General features: G+C 35.3%; 1 protein-coding gene across 1 annotated transcript in view; it reads left to right on the top strand.

The window, feature by feature from the left end:
• The window catches only part of LOC102884742 (ATP-binding cassette sub-family A member 3), an 84,451-nt gene that overhangs the window by 11,554 nt on the left and 62,991 nt on the right, over positions 1-9,906 (top strand). The window contains exons 6-8 of the mRNA XM_025047284.1: positions 3,088-3,204; positions 3,519-3,636; positions 9,430-9,603. Coding sequence (XP_024903052.1) covers positions 3,088-3,204; positions 3,519-3,636; positions 9,430-9,603 — 409 coding nt within the window. The remainder of the gene's footprint in view (positions 1-3,087; positions 3,205-3,518; positions 3,637-9,429; positions 9,604-9,906) is intronic.

The following is a 9,906-nucleotide window of genomic DNA, read 5'->3' as shown; positions in this document are numbered from 1 at the left end:
TAGCTGTAGTTCTTTTAAAATATGGCCTTTGTTGTATTAAGGAGGTTTTCATCTCTTCCTACTTTGTTGAGAGTTTTTGAATTTCTACATCAGTCAAGATGATCATGTGTTGTTGTTTTTTTCACTAATTCTCTGTGGTGTATTACATTGATTGATTTTGTATGTTGAACCCTCCTTGCAGGTCATGAATAAATCCTATTTGGTCATAGTGTATAATCCTTTTAATATGCTGCTGAATTTAGTTTGCTTCTATTTGTCGAGGGTTTTTGCATCTATATTCATATGAGATATCGGTGTATAGTTTCTTTTCTTGTGTATCTGTCTGACTTTGGTATCAGGATAATCCTGGCCTCATGGAATGAGTTAGTTTGTGTTCTCTCTTCCTCAGTTTTTTTGGGAGAGTTTAAGAAGGATTATTCTTGAAATGTTTGATAGCATTCAGCAATAAAGCCTTCTGGTCCAGGATTGTTCTTTGTTGAGAGGTTTTTATTACTGATTAGATCTCTTTACTCATTAATCTGTTCACGTTTTCTATTTCTTCATGATTCAATCTGGGTAGGTTGTGAATTTCTGGGAATTTGTCTGTTTCATCTAGGTTATCCAATTATTTGGCATACAATGATTCATAGTATACTCTAATGATCTTTTTTAATTTCTGTAAAATTAGAAGTAATGTCCCAATTTTATTTTTGATTTTAATAATTTGAGTCATGTCTCTTTATCTTTTTTTTTTTGGTCAATCTGGATAAAAGTTTGTCAACTTTGTTCATATTTTCAAATTTGTTGAAATTTTTAAAAAATTTTGGGTTCATTTATTTACTCTATTGCTCTTATCCATTTTATTTTTCTACTTTCATCTTATTTTCTTACTTCTTCTGGTCTTGGGTTTAGTTTTCTTTTCCAGTTCGCTAAGGTGTGAACTTAGGTTGTTGATTTACGATCTTCTTTGTTAGTGTAAGCATTTTTTTTTAACATCTATAAATTTTCCTCTGACCATGCTTTCACTGCATCCTGTGAGTTTTGTTGTGTTGTATTTTTGTTTTCATTTGCCTCGAGGTATTTTCTACTTTCCGATCTTTTCTTTGACCTATTGGTTGTTTTAAGAGTATGTTGTTTTCAAATATTTTGAAATTTTCAGCTTTCCGTTTGTTAGTGATTTCTACTTTTATTATATTGTCATTAGAAAAGGTACATTTTATAATTTCAGTCTTTTTAAGTGTAATAATACCTATTTTGTGGCCTAACATATTGTCTATCCTGGAGATGTTCCATGCACACTTGAGAAAAACGTATATTTTATTGTTGGGTGGTGTTCTCTATATATGTAAGTTCAATTGGTTTATAGTGCTGTTCAAGTCCTCTATTACTTTACTTTCTGTCTGGTTGTTCTAGCCATTATTGAAAGTGGTATGTTGAAGTCTCCAGCTATTATTGTAGAATTATTTCTCCCTTCATTCCTGTAATTTTTGATTCTTATTTTGGAGCTCCGATGCTGATGCCTGCATGTTATAATTGTTATACTTTCATGGTAGATCGACCCTCTTTTCAACATATGATGTCTTTCTTTGTCTCCTGTAACAGTTTTGATTTCAGTCTATTTTGTCTGCTATTATTATAGCTACCCTACCTCTCTTTTGGTTTGCATGGAATATCATTTTTCCCTCTTTTCGCTTCAACCTATTTATGTCATTGGATCTAAAGTGAGTCTCAACAACATTCTTGACTACCATAATTTAAGTAGTATTTGTAAAACACTCTACTTAATAATTGAAGAATACACATTGTTTTCAAGTGCACTGGATAGACCAGATATTTGAAGTAATACGGTATAGAACATCAAAATGGAATTAAATTGTAGATTTAATAAATGTAATACATCTAGGAAAAAGCAAATATTTGGAAGAAGACCATATATTAAGTCATAAAATAAGTCTCGATAAACTTAAAAACATTGAAATAATACAAAGTGCATTTTTCTGATAAGAGTGGATAGAAAATTAAAACCCAGTAATAGTATGATATCTAGGAACACTCCAGTAGTTTGGTAATTAAACAGCAAACTCATAAATAAACAGTAGATCAAAGAATAAATAACAGAAGAATTAGAAAATATTTTAACCTGAATAATAGCGAAAATACAACTCCTCAAAATCGCTGATATACACTTAAAGCTGAGCTTTGAGGCATATTTATAGTTTTCAATGACTCTTATTAAAAACGAGGACAAATAATCAGGTATCTTAACATCTTGCTTAAGAAGCCATAAAAAGAGCAATTTAAAAGGGGTGGGGGGGAAGAAGAGTTTTTTTTGAAAGAGAGAAAGAAAGAAAAAGTTTATTTTTCATTGAGGCATAATTGACATTTAACATTTTAATATTAGTTTCAGGAGAAGAAAAATGAATCAGTAGTTGTATACATTATGAAATGATCATCACCATAAGTCTAGTTACCGTCCATCACCATATGTAGTTATAAAAAATTTTTTTCCTTGTGATGAGGACTTTCAGGATCTTCCATTCAGCAACTTTCAGACACACAATACAGTGCTGTTAACCGCAGTTGGCATGCTGTGTGTCACAGCCCCAGGACTGACTTACAACTGGGAGTTGGTACCTTGGACCCCTTCTCCCGCCTCTGGCAACTACTAGTCTGCTCTCTCTCTCTATAAGCTTGTTTTTGTTGTTTGTCTCATTGTTTAGATTCCACATATAAGTGAGATCATATGGTATTTGTCTTTCTCTGTCTGACTTCTTTCACTTAGCACAATGCCCTCCAGGTCCACCACAACTGAAATGGGTTATGTAATATCATCGTGCCCAATTTATAGAGGAGGAAATCCAGGGTCAGATTGGACCGTGGACTATGAATGATTTTGATGTGTAGGATTGTCAGTTGTAACACATATACCACCTTGGGGGTGGGGGATTGTTGATTAGAGGGGAGTCTATACACACGTGGGTGTAGTGGGGCTATGGGAGATCTCTGAAACTTCCCCTCAATCTGAAAATTAAATGAGATAACATTTGTGAATGAGGTTTGTATAATTACGTAGATTTACACACTCGCTTTGTGTTAAACCTCTCACAGGAGTACCAGCTCATGATAGGACTCAGTAACTGGATGCTCTGGGCTGCCTACTTCTTCACATTCTTCACGCTGTATTTGATTATCATCTTTTTGATGTGCCTAATTTTCTTCATCAAGGCAAGTGTCCGTCTGACTGCAGCATGCTACAGTTAAACTTTAAGCAGGGTACAGACCTGGTGCAGGCCTCGGGGATTCAGATTGCCAGCGGGTGAACACATACGTGCCTGCCTAGTACCTCAGCAGTCTAGACTTTAAACCTAGATGTGTGGACCTTCTGCAGTTAGTGAATTATTTACTCTCCATCTCCCTGAGCGTCATCGTCCTGTTCACAGGACCAGTAAAATATTTCCAGACGTTTCATTTCTCCTCTTTTGTTTTGTTCTGACACCACTTTGAGTGTGACTAAACTGGCTTCCTGATTGTTTCGCTAGATGAAACCTTTGCCGATCATCCAACACAGCGACCCATCTGTTGTCTTTGTCTTTTTGGTGTGTTTTGCCATCGCCACAATATTCTTCAGCTTTATGGTTAGCACCTTCTTCAATAAAGGTGAGTCTAAAACTCCTGGGCAACATTCCCAGTGCCTAGAGAGGATTATATTTGGAGGCTCCTTCTGAACTTCTAGTTGCCACCTCATCTCTAGCCTCTGTCTACCGGAAAGACAAATATCAGACACACATGAAATTATTTGAAAGGGAAGGAAGAGAGCATTAAAAATTAATACAGCATAATAAACATGTGAATAAAGGATAAAAACCAAAGTAAGATCATATTTACATGTTCTTTCTAACCTTTAGCTGCTAAATAATGTATGGTACCTGTTGAATCATCTACCAGGAAGGGTTGAGATTGAGACAACCTCTCTATATTCTGTTGGAGGGACTGAAGTCTGCCAGAATCTGATGATGATGCTGTAATATGCGAACAGGAAGAAAACAACAAATTACTTGACTGAAAGAAAGGGTCCGTGCACTCAATAGATACTTATTGTGTGATCCCCGTGTATTTGAAATATAGTGCTTGCCCCTGTAGATCTGACATTGATCTTGGGGACATGAATCTCATATGCACAAAAAATGATTTGACAGGACATGCAGAAAGCAATGAAAATTAATGGAGCATAGTGTACGCATGAAAGAAAGATTAACATACTCCACCTTAAGACTGAAGTTGAGATAAACCTGAGAATGCTTGCTGTAGAGGTTAGTTTTTAAACATTATTGAAAGATCGGACGACTAGGAAGTCAAGTGACATGAAAGCATTCATTCATTCATTCATTCATTCATTCATATCTTTGTGCTGGCACAGTCTCTAATATACAAAGCAAATAAATATCGTTTCCTTGTCATTTGAGGGCTAGGATGCCAAATAGCAGGCATGACCAAATAGATCTATTTCCTTTTTACTTTTCTCTGTACATTTTCATGGGTATTATTCGTTGATCGGTCCTCACAAGGCACAGGATCATGCATACAACCTACAAACGGCCAAAATAAAATAAAATAAAAAGATGCTAAAGGTAAGTAGAATGTGATATGCCAAAGAGAAAAATAAGTAGAAAACAAATACCGGTGTTTCATATTTTTGACATTATGGCAGAGTAGATAGATATTCTGAACATTTTCTGCGTGTCTGCTGGTACATAAGTGCAAGACTTTCACACTGATGCGTACTTAAAATGGAACTGCCAGGCCATGGGGTTTGTGAGTGTCCAACCTGACAATGTCCAATGCGCGTGCCGTCCCACTGGAAGAAGGCGCACATTCCTATCGATCTATATCTTTACCAACATTTAGTATCATCAAACTTTCATTTGTGCCTCGTTAGAGATATGGAATGTTATCTTATGGCAATTCAAATATGCATTTACCCAATTACTAATGAAGCTGAGTATGTATTATTAATATGAGTCACATGTGTTTCTTTTTCTATAAAGTCCGTTAATGCATTCTTTAATAATTATCGATTAACAGGAGTTCTTTATATATCCCTGCTACCTAATTTTCATTAGTCGTACATGTGTTCCAAAGCTACTCCCAATTGGGAGCCTTTAGTGCTTTTTATGGTATCTTTTAATAGCTACTAATTTTAATGTTATAAAATTTGCCTTCATAGCTTGTGACATTAAGTATTTCAATAAAAAGTCATTTTCTAGTCTGAGGTCATAGATTGTATCCTTATGTTCTATATGGGGATTGATTTTTCCTGTGTATGGTATAACATAGCAAATTTATTTTCTTCCTAAGTGCATAGGCAACATTGCCTATGTCCCAGCAACGTTTCACGGACAGGTCACTTTTCTCTTACTACTCGTCAGTACCTGCTCTGTTATAAGTCAAGTTCTCATTCGTGTGTGTATTTCTTTGGGGACTATCCTTTCACTGATCTATTTCTTCATGTTAGAAGCATACTCATAGCATTTTAGTTATTACAGCTTCATAATAAATCTCACCTCGTAGGGTAAGACCTAATTTGTTCTTTTTTCTTGAAGTATGTCTTTGACCATTACTGTCCCTTTGCATCTCAGGATGCGTTTTACTTATTTATTTAATAATTTTTAATTTTTTCAATTACAGTCGACATACAACATTGCATGAGTTTTGGGTGCTTATACATTTACATAACTGTGATTATACATTTACATAACTCACCAAGTGATCACCCAGATAAATCTAGTCCCTATGTGACACCACACACAGTTATTACACTACTGTCAACTATACTGTCTGTGCTCTACTTGACATCCCGATGACTGTTTTGTAACCACCAGCTCATACTTTTCGATCCCTTCCCCAATCCACCCTACCTCCAACTCCCTCCCATATGACAACTATTTTCAGTACCCACTGTCCCCTTAGCTCCCAGCAACCCCTAATCTGCTTTTGTTTTTACGAGTTTGCCTATCTGGATAGTTCATATAAATGGAATCAATAGATGGCCTTCTGTGTCTGTCTTCTTTGACTTAGCGGAATGTTTTCAAGATTCATCCATGTGGTGGCCTGTGCCAGTATGTAACTTCTTGTTATAAAGAGTAACATATCACTGAATGGGCGTGCCACACTTTGCTCATCTGGTCATCCCCTGATGGACATGTAGACTGTGCCCCCCTTTGGCTATTGTGAGTAGTGCTCCTATAAACATTCGTGTACAGATTTTTGTTTGTGCCTATGCTTATAATGATTTTGAGCGTAAACCTGGAGTGGAATGGTTTGGTCATATGGTAATGTGTGCTTAACTTTTTTGAGGAACCACTAAACCGGTTTTCACAGCTGCCACATTTTACATTCCCACCATCAAAGAGTAGGCTAATGATCTCTCCTCACCCTTGCCACCCCTGTACATTTTATTTTCATTATAACCATCCAAACGGGTGTATAGTGATATCTCAATTGTGATTTTCATTTGCTTTTCTCTAATGACCAATGATGTTGAGCATCTTTGCATGTGCTTGTTAGTAATTTGTGTATCTTCTCTAGAGGACTGTCTATTCAAGTCTTCGACCATTTTTTAATTGAATTTTTTTGTGTTTTTGTACTGTAACAAGAGTTATTTATATATTCTGGGTACTAAACCTTTACCAAATATGTAATTTCCAAATGCCTTTTCAGTCTCTTAATAGTGTCCTTAACAGAAGTTCTTAATTTTGAGGAACTCCAATTTATCTGGTTTTTTTTTCTTGTGTCATGTGTACTTTTGGTGTCATAGTTAAGAACCGATTTGCCGAACCTGGGGTCATGAAGATTTACGCATACGTTTTCTTCTAAGAGTTTCATGGTTTTAGCTGTTAGATTTATGACTTTGATTCGCTTTTTAGTGTTTATATGTGGTGTGAAATAAGGGTTGCAATTCATACTTTTCATTTCAACACCCAGTTGTCTCAGCACCATTTGTTGAAGAGATTGTTCTTTCCCGTATTGAGTGGTCTTGACACCAATGTCAGGAATCACTTTAAAGCATATATGTAGGACGTCTGATGCAAGTCTTTTATTTCCAGACTCTCAAATCTATTTCAGTGGCTTATATGTCTATCTTTATGTTAGAAACACACTCTTAATTACCACAGCTTTGTAGTAGATTTTGAAAGTGGGAAGTGTGAGCCTTCTAATTTTGTTCTTTGTTTTGGTTGTATAGGTTCCTATTGAGTTTTAGGATTGACTCTTCTATTTCGGAAAAAAAGGCCATTGCGATTTTGATGAGAGATGGCAGTAAATCTGTATGTCGCTACGGGGAGCATTGCCATCTTAATATTAAGTCTTCCAATTCTTCAAAGAATTTTTGTGGTTTTCAGTGTATACTACTTGCACTTCCTTGGTTTAATAATATTCATATTTCTCTTTGTGCTCTTATAAATGGAATTCCTTTTTAATTTTATTTTTAGATTGTTTATTGCTAGTGTATAAATATTCAGTTGATTTTTGTGTATTGATCTTGTACTCTGCAACAATGCTGAATTTGTTTATTAGTTATAGTAGATTTTTTGTAGGTTCTTTAGGGACTTTCTACATATAAGATTATGTCATCTGAGAATAGAAAAATAGAAGTAAGTTTACTTTTTCCTCTCCAATTTGGATGCCTTTTATTTCTTTTTCTTGCGTAGTCACTCTGGCTAGAACTTTCAGTGCAGAGTTAAATAGAAATGGTGAGAACAGGTACCGTTGTCTTGTTTCTGGTCTTAGGGGGGAAAGTTTCAGTCTTTAGCCATTAAGTATGATATTAGCTGTGAATTTTTCATAATACCCTTTATCATGTCGAAGGAGTTTGTTAATTTTGTTGATTTTTTTCAAAGAACAAACTTTTGTTTTTCTTGATTCTCTCATTGTTTTCCTTTCTCTCTATATATATTTTTATATCTAATCATTACTATTTCCTTCCTTCTGAAAGCTTTAGGCTTAGCTTACTCCTCTTTTTCCTGTTCTTATGGTGCAATGTTAGGTTATGATTTGAGATTTTTCTTCATTTTTAATGTAGGTCTTTACAGCTGTAAGTTTCACGCAGCACTGCCTTCACTGTATCCCATAAGTTTTGGTACATTGTTTTGGTATATTTGTTTCATTAATCTTTAAGTGCTTTCTAATTTTCCTTGTAATTTTTTCTTTGACCATTGGTTGTTTAAGAGCGTTTGTGGTTAATTTCTACACAATTGTGATTTTTTTTTAGCTGATTTCTTGCTTCATTTCATTGTGGTCAGAAAATACACTTTATAAGACTGAAATCTTTTTAAATTTATTGAGACTCGTTTTGTGGCCTAACTTATAGTCTCTTCGAGACTGTTCCATGTACACCGAAGAAGAACGTATATTATGCTCTTTTTGGATAGAGTGTTTTGTATATATCCGTTAGGTAAAGTCATCTTGCAATCCTCTATTCCAGTCCTTTCTGTTCGTCCTCTATTTACTTACTGATCTTCTATCCAGTTGTTCTCTCCATTACCGATGGGTATTGACATCTTCAACTTTATTGTAGAGCTTTCTATTTCTCTCTTCAATCTATCAGTTTTCATTCCCCATATTTTGGGGCTCTGTTGTTAAATGAATCTATGTGTCTAATTGTTATATATTTTTGATGGATTCACACTTTTATCTATATTGCCTTTGTTGTCTCCAGTTCGTCTCTTCTCATTCTCTTTAGAAATAGCACACACCTATCAGCGAATAAAATCTAAATGTTGTAGTTGGTGAATGAGCTATGTGGAGCGAGGCACGAGGCAAAGAGAGGAAGCAAGAATCACTCCTAACGCTGGGATGATATGTTTTATTTCATAATATCCAGTTTTTATTTGGAGGCTGCTTTTTAGCTCTAGATGAAGTTAATTGGTCTCTTAACAAGAATGTTTTCAAATGTTTTATCAGAGTTATATTTTTGGTACCACTTCATGTTCTAAACCATATCTGGCTCTTTGACACCAACTTCGTGTCTCCTTATTTACATAGGTACCCTTCTTTTCCCCCAGCATCATGACATAGACTGAATACCAGTCTGGATATTTTCTGATTATGCCAATAGTAGTATTTATAATATTTTATGTCGAATGATTAGTAAGTATGTAAATTTCCATTAAAATCTGTACTAGTCATAGTTACTACATGTAAAATGATAAATTCATGAAAAAATGGTTTCTTAAATATTTCATTTTCACCTTTTATTCATTCGAAAATACTTTTCCCTGCTCAGTCAATGCCAGGCATTTTACAACGTTCTGAGGATGCAACGCTGAACAAAACTGCCAAATGTTTTCTCAACGTGCTTATTTTAGTACACTCTTCTACTAGAAGACATGTATTTGTATTTCAGGTTTTTGCAGATTGCTTAAGCTGACCTTATATTTTCCTTCTTATTTGCAGCAAGTTTTGCTGTATCTATTGGCGGCTTCATTTATTTTGCCACCTACTTTCCAGCTGCTAGTATCTCTTCAAATTTCGCAGAGATGCCACTCATCCAGAAGCTGGCTTCCTGTCTCAGCTCGAATATTGTAATGGCACTGGGAACTAAATTCTTAGTCAGGGCAGAAATAGACAGTGAGTATTTAACTTGTAAATTTTGCCCTGTTCTCATAGGATATTTGCAGTTTTAATATTACTGATGTTGCTAAACTGTCCTTCCAAAGAATCATGCTGTTTTCTACCAGTACCGAAGGTCCACGAGGGCTTCTTTCATCCATTTTCCATCAGCATAGTATCTATGCAGAAATCCCTCTAGTCTTCTGTGGTTAACATCCATTTCAACTTCTCAATGATTACTTTTTTCTATAATTATATTTAGCATGAGATGGAGAGTGAGGAGGAGCCACTGTCCAAACCCATAGGTCTGCTTATGTTTCT

This window comes from Pteropus alecto, unplaced genomic scaffold, assembly GCF_000325575.1.
Source record: "Pteropus alecto unplaced genomic scaffold, ASM32557v1 scaffold15, whole genome shotgun sequence".
Taxonomy (NCBI): Eukaryota; Metazoa; Chordata; class Mammalia; order Chiroptera; family Pteropodidae; genus Pteropus; species Pteropus alecto.
Note: the sequence above shows the minus strand (reverse complement) of the source record. Positions and strands in the feature narration are given on the sequence as shown.